The sequence below is a fragment of the Papio anubis genome, chromosome 2 (assembly GCF_008728515.1).
Source record: "Papio anubis isolate 15944 chromosome 2, Panubis1.0, whole genome shotgun sequence".
Taxonomy (NCBI): domain Eukaryota; kingdom Metazoa; phylum Chordata; class Mammalia; order Primates; family Cercopithecidae; genus Papio; species Papio anubis.
In genome coordinates, this window is record NC_044977.1 from 71,173,351 (window position 1) to 71,196,175 (window position 22,825).

A 22,825-nucleotide genomic window follows, 5' to 3' on the forward strand; every position below is an offset into this window, starting at 1 on the left:
TAATTAGAAAACATCCTTGCATACAAAGCAGGATAGCTAAGAAAGGGCTGTAACAAACAAAACTTTAAGTGTCTAGCACATACTACATTTAAGAGGCTAAACTCTGATAGGACAAAGCACTTTAAACACAATTAAAAGCTTAATGTAAATTAGTAGTTGAAATTCTAGGCCGGCGTGGTGGGTCATGCCTGTAATCCCAGCACTTTAGGAGGCCGAGGTGGGTGAATCACGTGAGGTCAGGAGTTCAAGACCAGCCTGACCAACATGGCGAAACCCCGTTTCTACTAAAAAAAAAAAAAATACAAAATTAGCCAGGCATGGTAGCTCATGCCTGTAATCCCAACTACTTGGGAGCCTGAGGCAGGAGAATCGCCTAAACACGGGAGGCGGAGGTTGCAGTGAGCTGAGACTGTGCCATTGCACTCCAGCCTGGGCAACAAGAGCGAAACCTCATCTCAAAAAAAAAAAAAATTCTAGAACACCCCTATGCATTTGTTTTATAGCCACCCTATTAATAAAGTCAGGAATTTCAAAATGTGCTGTAAGAGGGTTTTTATCTTAGATATACAAGAAGAAAAGATGATCCAATTTCATAGCTTATGGCCTCAATACACAGGTTTTGCCAAAAGAGGTGAAGCAGTTCACATTATGCTTTTTCCACCACCCAAGCCTAAAGATCTTAGTTGCAGATTTTAACTTGTTTTTCAAATGTAATCATAATTTATAACATTTATATGTTATATTTTTCTATTATTACCTTTCTAGAATTGACCACTGGCCATGAGTAATTACAGGTATCTTTTTTTTTTTGTTTCTCCAAATTTATTGTATTTTGTCACCAGAATTCACCTTGTAGAAAATGGAAGGGGCTAACATGTATATAATACTCATGTCAGGCTTAAAAATAGGATCCCACTAGAATTGTTTTATTCTGGCTGCAAGTTAATAAGGTATTCAAGCTTCACTAAACAGTATTTGAAACAGGTAAAGTTTGCTATGTAGAACATCTTCACTGTTCATAGGGTCGTCGCCAGGTTTCTCAGGTATTTAAGACAGATGTGCATTAAATAAAGTCTCACCAAAAAAACCTTTAATCAATTTTATTCTTCATATTTGGGTAAGGGTACAGATTCTAGACCGTATCTGTGAAGTCATGGTGATATCACTGTGCTAAAGATCATGGCTATAGGTTGGCTGAGAATTTAAAATGCAAGAAAAATCAGAAGCAGCACATCATTGCTTCTTATTCCAGGACATACAGAGAGTTTCTTCAGTAAGTACCACTCCAGTTGTCTTCACAATTTAATACAACGGAAACCTAAATGTTTCTACTTCATCTATGAAATCATTCAATTGGCAGGCAAAACATTTTTATCACCTATTTATAAAAACATGAGAAAGGGAGGAAAAGTAATAGAATGTATAAACTCATGCTATCGTAATTCTAATGTCTAGCTATAAAGGCATATGGTTGTAACAATTGCTATCTAAAATTTTTATTAGCTGCAGTAGCTGCATGCCATTTTTATTACCATTTTTTAAAGTCTTTTTGCTTGGTCATCTAAAGACGTTTTTCAACTTTCAAAAGATCAGCTATTATTGTCCTCTTTGTGTCTCTAAGGAATTAATAAAATGCATGTTTATTTCCTTCTTTCTAAATGTTCCAGTTAAAAACTAAATAATACAAAAATGGGAAACATTTTCTTGGACCATTTTTTTTTTCACTGTAACAACAAAAGATGTGCAAGGTAAATAGAACTCGTTTTGTTTTATTTTTTGTCTGTTTGTTTTTTAACAAGTCTGTCCAGAATAATACAGGTTACATAGCTGTAACCATCTTAAGGAAAATGACATTAAGTTTGCAACAGTTACCAGCTGGTGAAAACACATTACTAGCATTTCAAAAATTTACAAAAATGTAACAAAATATCCTAAACAGCTATCTTTATATTTGTAAACGAAGTATAAACAACTGGCTTAACCAGTTTCCACTGCACATCAAACAGGTGGCAAAGTGATAGAGATCATCTTTGATTTTTAAAGGAGAATAATAAAAACTAATTTATATCCCACACATTACAATTCTAGGGGATTAGGAACAGGCTAACACATGACGTCATCTACTTTAACAGCCTTTTCATTTACTTCTATGGTCTTGATACTTGACAATTTTTTTATTCCTGTAACAGTATTGTTGCTGTAAAAGCCATAATTTTTTTTATTTCCTTAAAGAAATCGTGTGATCCATTCCCATTAGATTTCATAAACACACGTGAAACTTCAGATACAATAGGAGGGTGGTGGTTTTCTTTCAGTTTCTGAGGCCTTCTCTCTGAAACATCAGAGCTGATAATAGTTCAGCCTATACATGCATGCTGCCATAGATAATTGGGTGGTACGTGCACCTCCTATTTCAAAAACACAAGCAGAAAGTAGGTCTGGACAAGGGCAAACTGCAACTCAATTTCTGCTGTAACCCTATCTCAGGTAAGTTATGTTTATTCCTTCACTTTGCTGATATAGTCAGTGAGTCTGTTGATGCCTTCCTCCTGCTGTTCTAGGGCATCCAGGACAATGCCCATCGGTGTCCTCTTCAAACCTATTCCTTCCATTTTATTCTCCAGTTTGTTCTTGAGGTTCCGGAGTCTCAACGATGCATGGATAAACATCACTGCAGAGAAGTGACACCTGGTTAACATCAAAGCAATAATTCTCTTTTGCCACATCAATATTACACTCCCTCTCTTCACACTATTAGTAAACTGCCTTAGTTAGCTACAGTCCAGTCTGCTTCTCTAACTGATCCAAGCCTTCAAATGGCTCCTTGGACTTTATGTAAAGCTCTTCATCAAGTCATATATAGTTTTTTTGTTTTTTTTTTTCTTTTCCTGCATTAAAGGAAAATGCTGTATTCAACAGGAAGGACCATTATCTGGAAGCCATACCCTTTCCTTCATGCACTGACATCATCACCTTGCAGATGCTACTTAAATGTCCTGAAATTCAGAGTGAATCAATGGGATTCTATCCTACCAAAAAAATCAACTTACCTGAGGCTTTCCAGAAAATAACTCTTGCTCAATTCAGGGATTATCTGTATCTTGTTCCCTGCAGGAGCATGTGAGTAAAGGTCACTTGTAAAGTGCCTCCCAGAGGCTTTACCCACAGTGTTGGGTATAGAATTCTAGATGTAAAAACCTAAGAGCTTTACAGAGTTTGTATAGCCCATTGTTCCCCAGACTTGCTTATTTTACCACAGATTCCCTGTCCCCTTTCCTGGACCTCCTCTACCTGGGCCTTAAAGAGACAGGCCTGGGAATCTGTATTTTAAACAGGTAACCCTCTCCATATGATCTATACCAGTGGTTTTACAACTTCCATGTACGTTCAAATCACCTGGAGAGCCTGTTAAATAGGCAAATTCCTGGTCTCCACCACCCCAAATTCAGACTATTACAACTGAGGGAAGGCTCCAGAATGCATTATTTTAATAATGACTCCGGATGATTCTGATGTAGGTGGATCTTGAACCCTCATTTTGAAAAATACTGATGTGGATTCATCTGGAGGATCTAGAAATAGTTGAGGAGCTTTCTAGAAACATAACATCGTTGGGTGCCACTGTTGACCCACAAAATAAAGATGTGGCTGGGAAATTTATATTTTTAAAAAGTATCCTGGATGAGCCTCACAATTACCAGTTTGGGAATCACTTATTAGATAAGTGATTAGATTATTAGATTAGATAATCTCCTTACTTTAGAGATGAGTGAGCTACAGCCCATATAGGATGACTGGTCCAAATCACATGCTGGTTTCCAGCAGGTCTAAGAATAGAAATCAGGACTCTTAACTGTCTACCTCTGATACATTTCATTACACTGGCCTGTCTCAGATTCTGATGTGGAAAGGTATTAAAATTAGCAAGCTGTTTGACTAAATAGTATCATTGAAATACTAAGCCTATAGCACCTACAGAAAACCTGAAGAAAATTCCAAAAATGTTTGAATTTGTTGGCTCAAATATTTTATCCAATAGGGTATGGGATGTATCCATAAATATTCTGGACTTAATCTAACAAAGCCCTAAACAAACAAATAATTTCATTTAGTGGAATAAATGCACATGTCAAATGTTATTGAAAGTTAAAGGGATGTGCCTGTCACTTAATACACTAGAATTTTAATTAGATTTCTGCTGATTAGGCTGGGATTTTATTTCTTCTCTATTTCAGGCTTCAAGTGTTTGGACTCTTAGTAAATAATTCATGTAAAACTTAGAGAATATCTAGATCTCCTCACCAGAATCTGAGTATTTAGTACCTATATTCTGAGCCAATTATTCCTATAGACTTACCAAACTTTTAACACTAGCTATGATCTCCTGAGCAAGTGGAGAATAAATAGTTTACTTCCAAATAATAAATACATTCATTTCTGTATCAGGACAATAGGAATGGCACTTAAAAATTGACAGTAGACTCTCGTATTAGACAAATCTGGGGTCTAGTGCAGGTTATGCCACATTCCTGCTGTATGACCTGGGATTTGTCTTTGTTCTGTTTACTGTTTGTCCCCATAAGAATGTATGACAAACGGCTGGGCAAAGTGGCTCACGCCTGTAATCCCAGCACTTGGGGAGTCCGAGGTAGCTAGATCACTCGAGCTTGGGAGTTCAAGATCAGCCTGGGCAACATAGTGAAACCCCCGTCTCTACCAAAAACACAAAAAATTAGCTGGGTGTGCGCATGTGGTCCCAGCTATTCAGGAGGCAGAGGCTGCAGTAAGCCGAGATAACACCACAGCATGGGTGACAGAGTAGACCCCATCACAACAACAACAACAAAAGAATGACCTCATAGTTCTTGACCTCAGTTCTGTGTTATCTGGGTCTAGTTGGATAACAAGTAGAAAGCTGTTTTAGAAAATTCTGACACTTTTGCTGACATGCCAACGCACATAAGAAACAGGTTATGGAATTCCCGTTGGATAACTGCTCCTACATTTTTTTTATGATGGAAGAAAAAACTCAAGTTCACTTACACAGCAAAGGAAAAGTAATGCCAAACACAAAGACCATGACGCCTCCAAACATGGATATAAGGAAATAACTCGCCAACATGACCACCATAACAAACGTCGTGGGGTAGCGCTTCTTCAGCCGGCGAAGGGCGTCCTTATTGTGGGCTGCCCACACAAACCCTGTGAACACCAGCACCACCACGATTCCTCCCAGGATCATGTTGAAGGGACTCAGAAACCTGAAATATGAGGAAGAAAAAATGAGGGGTGACTAGTTCAGCAATAGAAGTAGCAAAAGGAGAAAGAGAAGTAAAAAACAGTTATTGAGAACTTACTAATACTTTAATACTTTATCCGAATTGTCTCATTTGATTTCTCATAATCTTATAAAGGAGATAGTACTAGTTCATTTCTCAAATGAAGAAACTAAGGCACAGAGGTTAGAAAATGGTGGGGAAGTCCAGGAATGGTAGTTCACACCTGTAATCCCAGCACTTTGGGAGGCCGAGGTGGCAGGATCATTTGACGCCAGGAGTTCAAGACCAACCCAGGCAATATGGCAAAACCCCTTCTCTACAAAAATATGAAAATTAGCCAGGTGTGGTGGCACACACCTGTGTTCCCAGCTACTCAGGAGGCTGAGGTGGGAGGATCGCTTGAACCTCGGAAGTTGAGGCTGCAGTGAGCCAAGATTCCACCACTGCACTCCAGACTGGGTGACAGAGTGTGACCTTGTCTCAAAAAAAAAAAAAAAAAAAAAAAGATAGAACTGAGATCACACCCAGGCAGTTCCCATCAAAGTAGTCCCTATCTCATTAGAGGTCCACAATTTTGAAGACTAAAACTTCTTTTGAAGGTACTATGTTTAGCTTGCATACATCCTGGGCTCTAGTACACAGTAGGTTGTGTTTTCTTAGCTCTAAGGGTTTATTTAAATCCTCATAGAAGCTCATGATGGATGAATGTAGAATGCAGGCCACATAATGGCCTCCTTGGGCTACATCCAGTCTACAGTCACATTTTTGTTTGGCCTGTACAGTGTTTGAAAAAACTTTTACTTGAAACCCATGTATTTAAAAAAAAAAAAAAATCCATAAAACTTGGGATTTCTTGTTCTCCTGGAACAAGAAAATCTAACAGTGCTAGGCCCACTTTCCCACATGTCAACAGCTGGCTTGAGTGCCTGCTCATTCAGGCAGAACAAACGCTCTCCATTGAGCCCCAGTCCACACTGGTCTCTACTGCATCATGCACACAGAGGCCCACAGTAAGGTACTATTACTATTAATCATTGTTTTTCTTTTTCTTTTTTGTCATTTGAGACAGAGTCTCGTTCTGCTGCCCAGGCTGGAGGGCAGTGGTGCGATCTTGGCTCACTGCAACCTCCGTCTCCTGGGTTCAAGCAATTCTTGTGCCTCAGCCTCCCGAGTAACTGGGATTACAGGCACATGCCACTATGCCCAGCTAATTTTTTGTATTTTCAGTACAGGTAGGTTTTTGCCATGTTGGCCAGGCCAGTCTTGAACTCCTAGCATCAACTGATTCGCCCACCTCGGCCTCCCAAAGTGCTAGGATTATAGGCATGAGTCACACCATGCCAAGTCTAATCACTGTTTTTCTAATAGCTGGCCTGAATCGCTCTCACATAATCTGCCTGCCCCATGGAGGCATTTGAGTTTATGATTTCTCACATACAGAGTTCATTATAAGTGTTTTTAAATACCCAAAGTACCATTAGGAGATGATATCCATGCAGATTTTCAAGCACACAGTTCCAGATTCATTCTTATATAAGCCAAATGTTTAGTATGTGATAGCAATTACACTACTATTGATAATGGAGAAAACACATTATGTAGAAGAAATTTTTGCTGGGCATGGTGGCACACACCTGTAATCCTAGCACTTTGGGGAGGCCTAGGCAGGTGGATCACCTGAGGTCAAGAGTTCAAGGCCAGCCTGGTCAACATGGTGAAACCTCGTCTCTACTAAAAATACAAAAATTAGCTGGGCGCGGTGGTACATGCCTCTAATCCCAGCTACTTGGGAGGCTGAGACAGAAGAATCGCTTGAACTCAGAAGGCGGAGGTTGCAGTGAGCTGAGATCGTACCATTGCACTCCACCCTGGGCAACAAGAGGGAAACTCTCTCAAAATAATAATAATAAGAAGAAGAAATTTAGATGAAGTTTTGGGCATTATAGTCGCCCACCCCAAGCCACTGTGTATACAAAACCCTTAACAAGACATCTGTGGTGGGCTGGTACAATGAGTTATTTAACTTTTTACCCTAGAGGCTAATGAGGATTTTACTTGGGAAGGACACAGAGGGTAGTGTGTTTTCCTTATGCCCTGAATAGTAACATTGCTGATTTGAAAAGAGGGATGGGGGAAGACAGGATAAGGGAAGGTGATGCCAAGAGCTTACTTTCTCTGAAATGGAAGAGATGAAGAACTCATGCTCATACTGGGATTCATATTTAGGATAAACAATTCTTTTTCAAAAATTCCTTCAAATTGTAGCTCTCTGTTTCTGCCTACTGAAGCATAAAAGGAATTTTGAACATTTTTAAATTAAGAGTGAAAGCTTTTCACACCTGAATGGGTGAAATTAAGGGATAAAATCAATGTCAAACTGCTTTCAAAAAGCTAAAAATTTCTATTAAGATGCACAAAGTTAAACAATGGCAAGAGCGGTTGCACTTTTTTTTTCTTTTTTTTTTTTTGAGATGGAGTTTCACTCGTCACCCAGGCTGGAGTACAATGGCATGATCTCGGCTCACTGCAACCACTGCCTCCCAGGTTCAAGCAATCCTCCTGCCTCAGCCTCCCTAGTAGCTGGGATTACAGGCACCCACCAACACGCCCAGCTAATTTTTGTATTTTTAGTAATGATAGGGTTTCACCATGTTGGCCAGGCTGGTCTCGAACTCCTGACCTCATGTGATCCAACCCCCTTAGCCTCCCAAAGTGCTAAGATTACAGGCATGAGCCACCGTGCCCAACCAGTTGTACATAATTTAAAACTAAACTCTACAATAATAAGTTGCTTATTTCATTCAAAATCCTTGCAAATACACCCTTCAAGCCAATAAATCCCCTCCTCAGAATATAGTCTAAAGAATTAAACAAAAATGCAAAGATTGAGTTGTAACAGTATTGATATTAGTGGTATTTATGATCAAAAACTTTCAGAAAAAACCTATATGGCCAACAATTTACTGTTGTATTGTATACACAGCTATTTTTAAAACACTGAAGTGCATTTAATAATATGGGAAGACATTATATGTTGAGTGGGTAAAAGCAACTGTAATACATAATGCATTCTCTGTTAGGTGGATTTATCATACAAGTTAGATAGTTCAGAAGTAGAAATTTCTAGGCTGAGCGCAGTGGCTCAAGCCTGTAATCCCAGCACTTTGGGGGGCCAAGGTGGGTGGATCTTTTGAGGTCAGGAGTTCAAGACCAGCCTGGCCAACATGGTGAAACCCCACCTTTACTAAAAAATACAAAAATTAGTTGGGCCTGGGCTGGGCGCGGTGGCTCATGCCTGTAATCCCAGCACTTTGGGAGGCTGAGGCAGGCACATCACCTGAGGTCAGGGGTTCAAGACCAGGCTGGCCAACATGGTGAAACCCCATCTCTACTAAAAATACAAAAAATTAGTTGGGCTTGGTGGTGGGAGCCTGTAATCTCAGCTACTTGGAGGCTGAGGCAGGAGAATTGCTTGAACCCGGGAGGCAGAGGTTGTAGTGAGCTGAGATGGTGCCATTGCACCCCAGCCTGGGCAACAAGAGCAAAACTCCATCTCAAAAAAAAAAAAAAATTAGCCAGGCATGGTGGTGGGCACCTGTAGTCCCAGTTACTTGGGAGGCTGAGGCAGGAGAATCACTTGAACCTGGGAGGCAGAGGGTGCAGGGAGCCGAGATTGCACCACTGCACTCCAGCCTGGGTGACAGAGTGAGACTCTGTCTCCAAAAAAAAAAAAGAAGAAGTAGAAATTTCTATAATTAGTATATTATTTCATAATCAGAAATAAAATGAATATATAAAAAAAAGGAAATACAAAAATATAAAAGCAGCTGCTCTCCAACCCACAACCCCCGCTTGGCACAGGCCAACCACAAAAGTCCATCTCTACTTGTCCCATCTTGCCAACAACATTAATGGAATTTCAATTCATGAACCACAGCAAAGCTGTTCCTTCTCCAGTCCAAACCCTGGTTTTCTGCTCATCCTCCAGATCCTCTTGTGCCAGTGTGTAGCACCCCAGTACCCCAAGCTTCCCCAATACCCAGCACATGTGCCATTCTGTCTGCCCGATTCCCCCTCCTCTTGGTTCTGTGTTATCTGGGTCTATCTACTTGGCCTCTCTGCACTTTTCTTTCTTCCTATTTGATTTTATCTGGATTATTCCCTGTCTTCTGAGATAATCCCAGAATTGTTCTGGGAAAGACAAAAATGTCCTTATACGACTGAGGAAGGAATGAATCTAATGAGTCAAAACCACAATCCCCTTCAGCAGGTTGTAGAGAGTGGAGAGTGAATAAAGAGGCCTTGAAACTCTTAGAGATTAATATAACTAATTCCCAGACCACAAAAGATTCTAGGCCAGTGTGGTAGCTCACGTCTGTAATCCCAGCACTCTGGGAAGCTGAGGTGGCAGATGGATTGCTTGAGCCCAGGAGTTTGAGACTAACCTAGGCAACAGGGCAAAACCCTATCTCTCCAAAATAAATAAATAAATAAATAATAACACCCCACAAAAATTAGCCAAGTGTGGTGGCACACACCTATAGTCCCCACTACTTGGTAAGCTGAGGTAGGAGGATCACCTGAGCTCAGGAGGTCAAGGCTGCAGTGAGCTGTGATTGTGCCACTACACTGTAGCCTGGGTAACAGAGTGAGACCCTGTCTCAATTAAAAAATACAAAGATACTTAGAGAAATTGAGAAATTGTACCAAAGACTACATTATAGTAGGATAAGGGGAGTTTATTTCCATTTGCTTATTTTTATTTTCATATTTTTTTAATGGCTATGTATTCCTTGATGAATTAAAAAAAAAAAAACCCTGATATTTAAAAATGAACAAATGGAATTGGGGAAAGGCTCCTGAATGTAAAAAACCCTTTTACAAATCCTTGACATTGACCTATAACCTACCCAAATGTTTCTTCCGAGCCATAAAGAAAAGCAAAGATTGGCCAGGCATGGTGGCTCACGCCTGTAATCCCAGCACTTTGGGAGGCCAAGGCGGGTGGATCACGAGGTCAGGAGATCGAGACCATCCTGGCTAACACGGTGAAATCCCATCTCTACTAAAAATACAAAAAATTAGCCGGGTGTGGTGGTGGGCGCCTGTAGTCCCAGCTATTCAGGAGGCTGAGGCAGGAGAATGGCATGAACACAGGAGGTGGAGCTTGCAGTGAGCTGAGATTGCGCCACTGCATTCCAGCCTGGCTGACAGAGCGAGACTCCGTCTCTAACAAAAAAAAAAAGAAAAGGAAAAGAAAAGAAAAGATCACTGGGTACAGTGGCTCATACCTGTAATCCCAGCACTTTGGGAGGCTGAGGCAGGCTGATCACAAGGTCAGCAGATCGAGACCATCCTGGTCAACATGGTGAAACCTGTCTCTACTAAAAATACAAAAATTAGCAGGGCGTGGTGGCAAGTGCCTGTAATCCCAGCTACTCAGGAAGCTGAGCCAGGAGAATTGCTTGAATCCGGGAGGCGGAGGCTGCAGTGAGCCGAGATTGTGCCACTGCACTCCAGCCTGGGTGACAGAGCGAGATTCCATCTCAAAAAAAAAAAGGAAAGAAAAGACAAGTAAAGATCAAATCAACACAAATAACTCAAATGGAGGATTGAAATTTTGAAATTTAAGGAAATTCTTTTGCACACCCCGCAAGTAGGAGAGGGTTGGCTGGCAGCAAAGCATCAAAGAAGGGCTCCTACTCAGTTCATTTTGGAATACTTATTAAAATAATAATTCATGAAGTGAAGCATATAATAAAATTCATGTCAAACTTTTTTATTTTCCTCTAGACAAGTAAAATACATATTTAAGTTGAGTGCCTAAAGTCTAGGACAAAGAACAATGAAAAATCCAGGCCTAACTCAAGCAATTCCAAATTTGCTTTCACCTGTTCCAGTTGCTCATGTTCAAGGGAAAAGAACACGGTTTGAAGTTCTAAAGAACTGGTTTTAGTTCATAATCTGCCCAACAACAGTCTATAATTAGAAAGTAACCAAGTTTCCAAGATGGAAAAAACTAACAAAGTTACTCTGAGCAGAAATGATTTTCTTCTATATCTGATAAAATGTATACCACTCCAATGCCCTGGCACTTACCTGCACTTGGAGCAAAATAAGACAGATAGACACACATACACACACACACACACACACACACACACCCTCTAGAGATTGACAGAAATTCTCAGAAATTTGGGAACCAGTTCTTGCCTGAGGTGCTTTTTAGTCAACAGTTGGGCTGTTTATCACACTAATCACGACAAACCCCAAAAAACATTTAGGACAAAGCTTTCCACAAATATGCCACCCATCTCTCATGTAGACAACTGCCTCTGGGGTCTGCTGGGTGGAGTTTCACTTACTGGTAGTCCTTCAGTAAGAAAGAGGGCCAGGCACGGTGGCTCACACTTATAATCCCAGAACTTTGGGAGGCCGAGGTGGACGGATGAGCTGAGGCCAGGAGTTTGAGACCAGCCTGGCCAAACCCAGGCAAAACCTGGGAAAACCCCATCTCTACTAAAAATATAAAAATTAGCTGGGTGTGGTGATGCATGCCTGTCATCCCAGCTATTCGGGAGGCTGAGAAACGAGAATCACTTGAAACTGGGAGGTGGGGGTTGCAGTGAGCTGAGATTGTGCCACTGCACTCCAGCGTGGGTGACAGAGCCAGACTCTGTCTCAAAAAAAAAAAAAAAACAAAGGACGGTGAGAGGGAAGGGAGAAATAGGACCTAGTTTTGCAACTCAAAAACCATTATGTTTTTCTATTGTGAAATTAAAAATATATTAATACATGTTTATATATTTTAACTATATATATTCAAAATATGAACATGTATTATCCCATTCCAATAAATAATAAATCTTTCCCTATAATAGTTACACATTCTAGGGCAGTCATTCATGGTTGTAAAAAGGTTTAGAATCCCATCAATTTTGTAGCAGTCTTCAAAGATGAATCAGTCTAGTCCAATTATACAGATAACTAAACTGAGGCCCACAGAAGTGAAGAAACATATCCAAAGGGATCCAGGGGAGAAACAAGAAAACAAGGGTGCCAGTTGTGGCAGCAACTCACAGTAGAACCCATTCTGTATTGTTAACCGGCTTTAGGGATTTCCCCCACACTCTAAGTAACCTACTGTAACCAAGGATCATCCTGGAAAATCCCTCTACACTCTCATTTCTCTCTGAAACACGGTGGCTATGGATACAGGTCCTAAACTTGCCAACGTGATTCAGTAGCTATAGCTATAGTTTAACCACAAGTTACCGAAAGGGGAAAAAAAAAATCTCACAAAATTTTAGAGCTAGGAACGATCTTGCTAACCTACCTCATTTTACACATAAGCAAGCTAAGGAATATACAAGTTAATAAATTTGTCCAAGGCCACCAATTGCAAAGTTGGCAATAAAAGTTTGCCATAACAGAAATCCTCGCATCAGCTCAAGGCCACATTTGATGACTCCTGTCAGGTTGCAAGGCCAAAAAGAACCACCAAAGAGGCAGCAAAATATTTCCTGAGGAGTGCAGGCAGCTTTGCACTGAGTTCCAATTTTCTAACCGAAAAAAGCTATTTTTGAAGTGTGGTTCCTGAGGAAAGCTGACTCACTGAAAAAGTGGGGAACAATTTACTCACGGTGGACTTCTCTAAATTGGCGATGTTTCTCTGTGGTCCTTAGTCAGCCAGAGGGATCGCTGCAAATATGAACCCACTCAACCATTTTCTTGCTTCTCATTGTTCTTAAACTAAAAACAGAATTCTTTAAACATTCTACAAGGCCTTGCAGGGTCTGGCCCCTGCTGCCTCTGCAGCCAGGGCCACTGTATATAGTTGTGGAGTTGGTGCCTGGCTGAGGGGGTAAGTGGAGCCTGGAATCCAGGTCACACACTCCATGAGCCAAGGCCAAAATTTGGCTTAGGTTGTATCTGCTAGGAGAGGAAGAAGTGCCTTAGTAATTAGCATGAGGGAACTCTCAGGGCTAGCAGTTGGCCTACCTGCCAGCTTTGTCACACCATCTCCTGATTGCACCCCCATTCACTCAGGGTTTCTATCTACCCCAGAACTCACCTTGCCTTTTGGCCATCTCAGGGTGAGGTCAATCAGGCAGAGAGGATAGTTTGTGCACAGGCCTCACTCCACCCTCCTTCAAGTCTCAGCTCAGCCAGCCTTTACTCTGACCAGAGCACAGTTCCGTATGCCTTTTCTTTTCTTTTTTCAAGAAAGGTTCTTCCTCTGTCACTCAAGCTGGAGTGTGATGGCACGGTCATAGCTCACTGCAGCCTCTATCTCCTGCACTCAAGTATCGTTCCTCAGCCTTCTGAGTAGCCGAAACTACAGGTGAGTGCCAGCATGCCTGGCTAATTTTTAATTTTTTTTTTTTTTTTTTAAGATGGAATCTTGCTCTGTTGCCAGGCTGGAGTGCAGTGGCACGATCTTGGCTCACTGCAACCTCTGACTCTCTGGTTCAAACAATTCTCCTGCCTCAGCCTCCCACACCCAGGTAATTTTTGTATTTTTAGTAGAGACGAGGTTTCACCATGTTGGCCAGGCTGGTCTCGAACTCCTGACCTCAAGTGATCCCCTGCCTCAGCCTCCCAAAGTGAAGAGCGATTTTTGACTGTAGGCATAAATGTGGGCTTTAGACATAAATCAGTCTTGAGTAAATGAGAACAGTGTCTCCTGGGCCTAAGGATCATGGAATAAAACAGATTGTACAGTAGGTTAAAACTGAGCCTGTCTCTTCTGTTACAGAAAGGTCATAGTGAGATTTTCCTAACCAACTGAATTAGGAAGGCCTAGAGGATTTATTGCATTCTTGCCATTTCCTAAATATTTACTGTATCCTGTGTAATTTGGCACAAACTAAACACTCGCATCCAAACCAACCATTGTCTTTTTAGCAGTTGGCATGTTAAAAGTGTTCATACTAAGACATGCCTTAGGAACCATCAGATTTTATTTTGTTTTTAATAAACAACAGGTTGGACTTGGATTAGAAACCATAAATCTGATGCTTCCCACAGTGATAGAGCTTCAAATAATAGTTGTGTACAAAGCTCTGATTAGACTTCATTAAACCCTTTTTAACTTTTAATTATGGAAAACTTCTAACATATACATAGGTAGAGAGAATAATGTGTAATGAATCCTCATGTATGCTCAACATACATGCTTTCAACAATTAGCAACCCAGTTACTCTTATCAATACTTTTCAGGGAACAAAAGTGGAAAGATATTTGTTTACAAACTGTTCTTCTTGAATGATTTTAGTAAATTAAAAAAAAAAAAAAGTTAGGTGTGCAGTGGCTCACACCTGTAATCCCAGCACTTTGGGAGGCTGAGGTGGGGGGATAACTTGAGGTTAGGAGTTCGACACCAGCCTGGCCAACATGGTGAAACCCTGTCTCTACTAAAAAAAATATACAAAAATTAGCCAGGTGTAGTTGTGCATGCCTGTAATCCCAGCTACTTGGAGGCTGAGGCAGGAGAATCTCTTGAACCTGGGAGGCAGAGGTTGGAGTGAGCCAAGATCCTGCCATGGCATCCAGCTTGGGTGATACAGCGAGACTCTGTCTTAAAAAAACAAAACAAAAGCTACTGAGAACTATCACATGGCAAATTCTTACAGAGCTGTGGAGAGAAGACAGAGGCTGGACAAATGCTAATGAGCTTGGTAACACAGACTTCCTTCCCACAAGTTTCCTGTCTATTTACCCCTCACTAACCCCCAATGTCTGCATTCTTTTTGTTCCTCTGAGACAAGCAGAAGCTGCACCAATGAGATATGAAGCAGATTAGAAGAAGCAGGGCTTTCTGCCTTCCAGGTGTCTCCTTAGCAAATTGCATAATGAGAAGGAAGGCCAGGAAATCCTATCATACATCAATGATGAATGCTTGCAAACCTGAGTTGTTAGCCTGAAGGTGTTGCCTAAAATTACAGGACTCGAAGGCATTCTTAGGAACAGGAAGCCACGCTCAATTCAAGAGACAGAGGACGGTATTAAGGGTTAAGTTTTCTGAAGCTGAGTGATAAGGATAGAATTCATTTGTCCAAAAATAAAAAAAATAAAAAAATAAAACATTTCCAATATTGACGCTTAATTAGGTATTAAGTGGGTAGGTCAAGAATGGTCTTGATCTTTTTGAACTGGATTTCCTGTACAGAGCTCTCTGTCCCTAAGCTGATTGTGAGCTTCTCCTCTCTCAGACAGGGGGCCAGGAATCCAAAATACACTCATATATTTGCACACTTACCTAGAATCATTGCAAATCCTTACCTAGGGAAAGGAAACAGAAACTACCAACTAAAGGCTGAAAGTAGCAGGCAACATTGGAAAAAAAAAAAAACAACAGCTGGACGGGGAGGGGAGAGGAGAAGTTAAGATAAACACAGTTACATAAATAGTGTCAAAGGTGTGCCAGGCATACCTCTCGCCTGTCATCCCAGCACTTTGGGAGGCCAAGGCAGGAGGATTGCTTGAGCCCAGGAGTTCAAAACCAGCCTGGGCAACATGGCAAAAACCCTTCTCTACAAAAAAAAAAAAAATTAGCCGGGCTGGTGGCGCACGCCTATAGTCCCAGCTACTCAGGATGCTGAGGCGGGAGGATCACCTGAGCCCAGGGAGGTAGAGGCTGTAGTGAGCCATGAATGCACCACCGTACTCCGGCCTGGGCAACAGAGTGAAACCCTGTCTCAAAAAAAAAAAATATACACACACACACACACACATACACACACATACTCTCTGTCAGAGGTTATTTAATGAAAAACAATCCTTATTAAAGATTTATATTTATTTATTTATTTATTTATTTATTTATTTATTTATTTATTTTTTACATGGGGTCTCACTCTATTGCCCAGGCTGTAGCGCAGTGGCGTGCGTTCTTGGCTCATTGCAATTTCCACCTCCCAGGCTCAAAGATCCTCCCACCTTAGCCTCCCGAGTAGCTGGGACCACAGGTGCATGCCACCAAGCCAGGCTAATTTTTTGTGTTTTTGGTAGAGATGGGGTTTCGCCATGTTGCCCAGGCTGGTCTTAAACTCCTGAGCTTAGGCAATCCACCCTCCTCGGCCTCCCAAAGGGCTGGGATTACAGGCGTGAGCCACCACCCCCGGCCTAGATAAAGATTTTTAGATTACAATGTTACGGTGTGTTGATAGACCTCTTAAAAGTTCTGTATTCAGAAGAAATACATAAGCCATCAGAGGAAGACAGATGCCAGCCTCAAGAGCAAATAAATGTGCATGGAAGGGCAGGAGAATTCTGGGAGGATTTGGGAAGGCTGGTGGAGTTGTACTCCTGACTGTATCCTCAGGGCCTAGACAGTGTCTGCCACATGGTAGGTGCTCAGTATTTGTTCAAGGGAATAGAAGGATCTGAGCTGTGGGTTAGGATAAGTAAAATTTAATAAACCTTTCTCCTGTCTACGTACTCAATGCCTCCCCTATTCCCAACACCTGAGAGATTTGGAATTTGGAATAATAATGAACAGGGGAGATCAGATAAATCAGATTGAGAAGGATGTGTTTATGTAGGTGTGTATTTCTGTAGACTTGCTATACTTGCATACAAATTAATTATCATGTGTTCAGTGTGGTCTTGCTGCCTTTCCGTGAAGGCAGGAAACACAGCTCTCCTATTCTTCACTATCTCCTAACAGTATCTGAGAAGTTGGTAAGTGCTTCATAGTCTTGTTAATTGAATGAATGAAGCAACACAAATAAGAGTAATGTTGTAGAACTGGTGTTGAAGCTGACTAATCTCAAAAACATTTCCACTCGCTTTAGTATAAACAGACTGCAACTCATTCTATCTGTAATCATTTTAATACATTCTGATCCAGAGCATCCCAGGGTTGCCTTACCCTTTTTTTCCTCTACCAACTGGAAACTTGGTTCTTCATCTTTGCAGCATTTAAAGGTACAAACAATATGAACTTTTCATAAAACCAGATGCTGGGAGCCACAGGCCTAGAATATATTACAGAGCCACTGAGCCATATTCATTTTGAAAAGATTACACTAATGCTCTTTTCAAACTTAGAACTACCAGCCTTCCAGAAACTCCTTATAATCTTGAGTAACTGAAAGCATAAAGTGGCAGCTGTCAATTCTACCCTCCTGCAAAATCTCCATAGGCCAAATGATCGGGCCACATGGTGAGGAGCTGCTTAACTGAGAAAACACGGGTTCATTCCTTCAGCAGCTACATGGTTCTATGTAAATGGGGAGGCACAAATGTATATACAAGAGAATAAATGCACCTCTCTTGCTGGAGAAGCAGCAGAGGCATTTTTATATGGTGCAAATTCTGTGTGTGGTTGGTGATTCTGAGGCCACACCAGAAAATATGAGTTCTAATGGCAGAAAAGAATTTTTTTTTTTCCAGACAGGGTTTCACTACGTTGTCCAGGCTAGTCTTAAACTCCTGGCCTTAAGCAATCCTCCCATCTCTGCCTCCCGAAGTGCTGGGATGACAGGTGTGAGCCACTACACCCAGCTAGGAAAGAACTTTTTAGAATGAGACAGCAATAGTATTGCAAATGTTGTAAGAGTCAGGGATGCAGTTGAATTTGGTTAACCAAGGGCTTTAGAAAATTTGCAATATGGCTTAAAATGGAAAAAATATTTCACTTCCTATTATTAGCAGCCTTAGTTCCAATTAGCCTGTGACCTCAAGCTTTTATATTTCAGAAAGTTACAGGGTTCAAGAGGATCAGTGGTTCTCCTAGGGGTGTATATCACAATCACTCAGGAAGTTAGAGAAAAAGAATAAAACAACAGATGCCTAGACCCTGCCAAGAACTATTCATTTTGAATCATGGAAGGTGACACCTGGGCATATAGGTATATTTATTTAAATTTTCTTTTGAGCCAGACCAATCCAGTGTCTCTCAGATTTTAATGTACCTATGAATCATCTGAGACTTTTGTTAAAATGTAGATTCTAACGTAGTAGGTCTGAAATGGGGCCTGAGATGCTTCACTTCTGACAAGCTCTCAGGTGAAGGATGCTGCTGTTCCATGGCTCACACACAGTGAACAGAATTCTCCAGCTCAAATCATTTGGCATTCTATTAAGCATATAGAAGTTCTCATCCACAACTAGAATGTATCACATGCTTAATACTTAAATTGCAAGTGCAATTAGGTGTTGCCTTTGTTTTTTACTTTGAAGATCACGGTGGAGACTTCTATTGTTTTGTGTGATGTAAAAAGAATATCTTTATCCCAAAACGTCTCACATCAAGGATGCAGAAGGTAAGCTATGGCAACTTCAATCTTAGACACTTTTCCTTCTTAATATAAAGGATCCAAAGGCATTTCCAGCAAAATGCAAGTTTCCTAACCTGTTATTCACGCTATTCCTTTTAAATAATTCAATCTCTTCTGATCAGAAGTTCAAACACAGATTTATCTCTATCCTAATCCCTCTTAATCTCCATCTTGGTATGGGCAGTTTTTTCCAATGTTTCTGGATCTAGACAGTATTTGCTATGTTCTTCCCTCACCCTTCCTGAAATCTTAAAGATTTCTCTATCCTCATCTAAGCCAGTTTTCAACATTGGAGAGCTGAGGCTACAGCCCTCCTACAATGCCCTTGAGGCTCTCCTCACCAGCAGGGGATGGAACCACTGTTGAACACTCTTTTATCCAGGTCACATTTTCACATACGCTCTACCAAGATACTCTGAGAAACTAGAGAGAAGTCTGTGGAGGATCCAGATGAACAGCTTTCAGCACTGCTTTGACCTACCCATCTACTAGCATCACCGAAAGAGGATAGTTCTCTTTAGAATGAGAAGTGTTCTGGAATCAAGGAAGCTGCCTAACCCTGAAGATGTTTGGTTTCTTCCTCTTGACTCATAGCAAGACAGAATAGTAGTTAAGAGCACAAGCCTAAGTTTGTGACTTTGAGTACATCATTTAACCTCTCTGAGCCTCAAGTTTAATAATTTAAAAAAATAACAGTTTTTAAAAATTGGGTTCTATGACATAATGCAGGTAAAATACTTTGCAAAGTATCTGACACACAGAGCAGTCAATAAATCTTTATTTATATTATTAAATTATAAAGAAAGAAAAGATAACAATTGGTGGAAAAAACTACTGACTGGGTTTACAGTTACACAGAAAACAGTTGAAGGTTATATACCAAACTTTTACTGAAGTATGAAGAAAATTTCCCATTTTATCCACATAATTTTCAAATCAACCTTTACTACTAGCCTGTATCTTTTGTAAGTTTTTAAAAATAAGCATAAGTTTTAAAAACTTTATGGATACTTTTCACTTCAAAATTTTTATTGACAACTGACAACTCTTATTTGAAAGGAAAATGAGGAGGGCCAACACCCCTAAACCACCTGAGTTAGTGGCCTAAGGCACAATACTGACGGAGCTATATTTAGTCAAAGGGCTGGCCCCTGGCCCTCACAGTGAAAAATGGATTCCATCAAAGGCAGCGAGGCTGCCTGAGCTTGTGCCTCGTCTGGGCAGCATACATGTTTGAAAAAAATAAACTTTTTTTTTTTTTTAATTATTATTGGTCTGTGTCAAAATTTGCCCCACATCTAAGTTACCTCAAGAAAATACCTCCATAACTAGATCACCAGATAAGATGCCCTCCTGCTTCATTGCAAAGAGAAAGGGGGAAAAAAAAAACAAAACTGATGCAAACCTATTTACTACTTATTGTGTTTTAAAGACATTTTTGGCCAGGCGCGGTAGCCCCTGCCTATAATCTCAGTGCTTTGAGAGCCAAGGTGAAAGGATTGCTTGAGCCCAGAAGTCAAGACCAGCCTGGGCAACACAGTGAGACCACATCTCTAAAAAAACAAACAAAAAAAAATTAGCCCGGCATTGTGGCACGCATCTGTGGTCCCAGCCACTTGGCAGACTGAGGTAGGTGGATTGCTTGAGCCTAGGAGGTTGAGGCTGTAGTGAGCTGTGATCACAGTACTGCACTTCAGCCTGGGCAACAGAACAAAACCTTGTCTCAAAAGTAAATAAATAACAAAAATTTTTAAAAAGACATTTTTGGCCGGGCACAGAGGCTCACACCTGTAATCCCAGCAATTCGGGAGGCTGAGGCGGGCAGATCACTTGAGGTCAGGAGTTCGAGATCAGCCTGGCCAACATGGGGAAACCCCGTCTCTACTAAAAATACAAAAATTAGCCAGGCACGGTGGTGCATGCCTGTAATCCCAGCTATTCAGGAGGCTAAGGCACCAGAATTGCTTGAAACCGGAAGGCAAAGGTTGCAGTGAGACGAGATCACGCCACTGCACTCCAGCCTGGGTGACAGAACGAGATTCAGTCTCAATAAAAAAAAAAAAAAAAAAGAAAGAAATTTAGTGATCCAGGAAAGCAGCCTGAAGCACAGAGCTGAGGGAAGGTTCAGAAGGCAGCTGCCTCAGGCCTTGGGCCTGCCCCACCCCGCCCTGACTAATTTGTACCTTGGCTGCCACACTAGTTCCGAGTCCACTCAGAGCCTGTGCCCCCTACACACCAAGCTATTCCCAGAGTGCAATTCCTTAAGAATTCCTTAAGCAATGCAGAAGAAGGATCTGTACTGTCGTCTATAGAGTCCCACATGTGAGCTTCCACGTCTGCATGGGGGTGACTGCTGTGAACCATACTCGGAAACTGTGAAGTCTCCCCCTCTCCTCTGTGCTATGTGTTTGCTCCTTTAGCTTCTCAACAACTGCCAGGAGCCCCTGGGCCAGAATTCAAGTCTGATTCATCTTGGTGTGCTTGGAGCTTGGCATGGGGCCAGGCACAGAGAGGTGGCTCAATGTATAAGCCAACTAACTGTGAGCCAACTGAAAAGCCACCCTGTTCACCCTTTCCCACACCGTTCAAGTGTGAATTTCTCCCTTTTCTCCCAAGCCAGCTTGCTCCTTCTTCCCTCTACCTCTGCCCTGAAATAGAAATGTCAGACATTTAAGGGCAAGTGAGTCCTTTATGAAGTCTGAGGGTGACTTTTTCTTTAAAGATGCGTAGGAGACAATCAGCAAGATTGAGAATATCACCACCCATCCTGCATAAGCGAGAGAAGCATTTCTTAAAGGGTGAACTACAAGGAAAGGTGGTTTCTAGGAAAGCAGGTGTACACGCAGTCTTAATACAGGATACTTTGTAAGTATCAGGTATTGAAAAGGCCTTCTGATACATTGAAACCCCAGGCTAGGAAGCGAAGGCAGAGAAAGTGACCACGCCTGGCCACTGCTGGAAGAAAATGCCAGAAGGCCATCTTCTCAGAGTCATGGCAGCCTTCACCCCACAATGGGAGATGCGCCACCAGGAGACACCCACCCTTTTGATCCCAAGCTCAGCTTTACTGTACAGTGTGACTGGCATTAGGCAGAGAAACCAACAAAGTGCGTCGCCACTTGGTTGCCCTTTTTACACTACCCCGGGTCCACACCCTGCCGTCCTAGCCAGCCCCAGGGTAGGGTTACACCACTTTCCTTTTTCTTCTTATTTTTAAAAGACGAGGGCGCTACAAATATCTTTCCAGCAAGAGCCCGATCCTGGCACGGGGGCGGGGGTGGGGGGCGGTGCGGTGGGGGACCTCTCATTTTTCTTCCCTGCGGTTGGCAAATTTTCCCCGTCCTCTTTCCTCAAGGGCCCCCCTCAAGTCTTAGCCCTTGGTGCAGAAAAGGGGATCCCAGGTTACCGCGGCCTCGCCCTACGAACAAGTTTCCACTGGCTTGGCCGCTTGCAGAATTGCCAGGGCAGGCGCTGAGTGTGGTCAGAGAGCCTCTCTACATCCCGGAATCTTGCACCCCGAGGCCCCTCCGTGCTCTCCCCAGATCGGTGTCCCGGGTAGGGGGACCCCACTTACCCCACAACGGAAATCATCATGGCAGCCACTACCAGGTAGTTGGTCTGGTAATAGAGCAGGTTGCTCACCACGCGGTTGTTCCATTTGGAAATGTCCCTGAAGTCTGGCCGGGCAAAGCGATCGGAACCCGGGAAGAAATCGTCCCAGGCGCGGAGTGGGGCGATATTAACGTCCATGTTCTCAGCTTCGCGTTCTTCGCCTCAGGAATCTGGCGGCGGCGGCAGCGGCAACCGATCAGCTGAGCTGAGTTGAAGAGTTGACAGCGGCTCTGTCTCGATCGGCTTTGCGGTTGGCAGACAGCAGAGCAAAGGAAATTGGGAGTGGGCGGGCGTGTTTGCTCCTCTTTACTTCTTGATTGGCTCTTGGTTGGGTACAGGAAAACAGGGACCTCAAGACAAAACAAGGGACTGAGTGCAGAATAGAGATGAAACGACAGAAAGCAATCAGCGGAAATCCTCTGTCTGAAGCGAGGTGGCAATGCCTTCTCTAGCAGTCCGAATACCAGCTGCCTCCTTTGAAATACCTTTTTTGAAGGTTTACCTGGGAGTGTGTTCTCTGACTTACAGAGAAAAATTTTGGCAGCTGTGCAGATGTCAATCTAAGTGAAATGAAATGGAAGGCAACTATAGTGTTACTGGAGAATGAGCTGCTGTTGAAAACTAAGTCTTACTAACCTCTACACATC

The 22,825-nt window shown here is 42.0% G+C and overlaps 1 protein-coding gene across 1 annotated transcript; it reads right to left on the reverse strand.

Moving 5' to 3' along the window:
• Positions 1-1,084: 1,084 nt before the first annotated feature.
• On the reverse strand, positions 1,085-22,825 carry ARL6IP5 (ADP ribosylation factor like GTPase 6 interacting protein 5). The gene is made up of 3 exons (XM_003894204.4): positions 22,141-22,825; positions 5,044-5,261; positions 1,085-2,671 (listed from the first exon to the last, which is right to left on the reverse strand). Exons 1-3 carry the CDS (start codon positions 22,314-22,316, stop codon positions 2,499-2,501), a joined length of 567 nt encoding a protein of 188 aa, XP_003894253.1. The 5' UTR covers positions 22,317-22,825; the 3' UTR covers positions 1,085-2,498.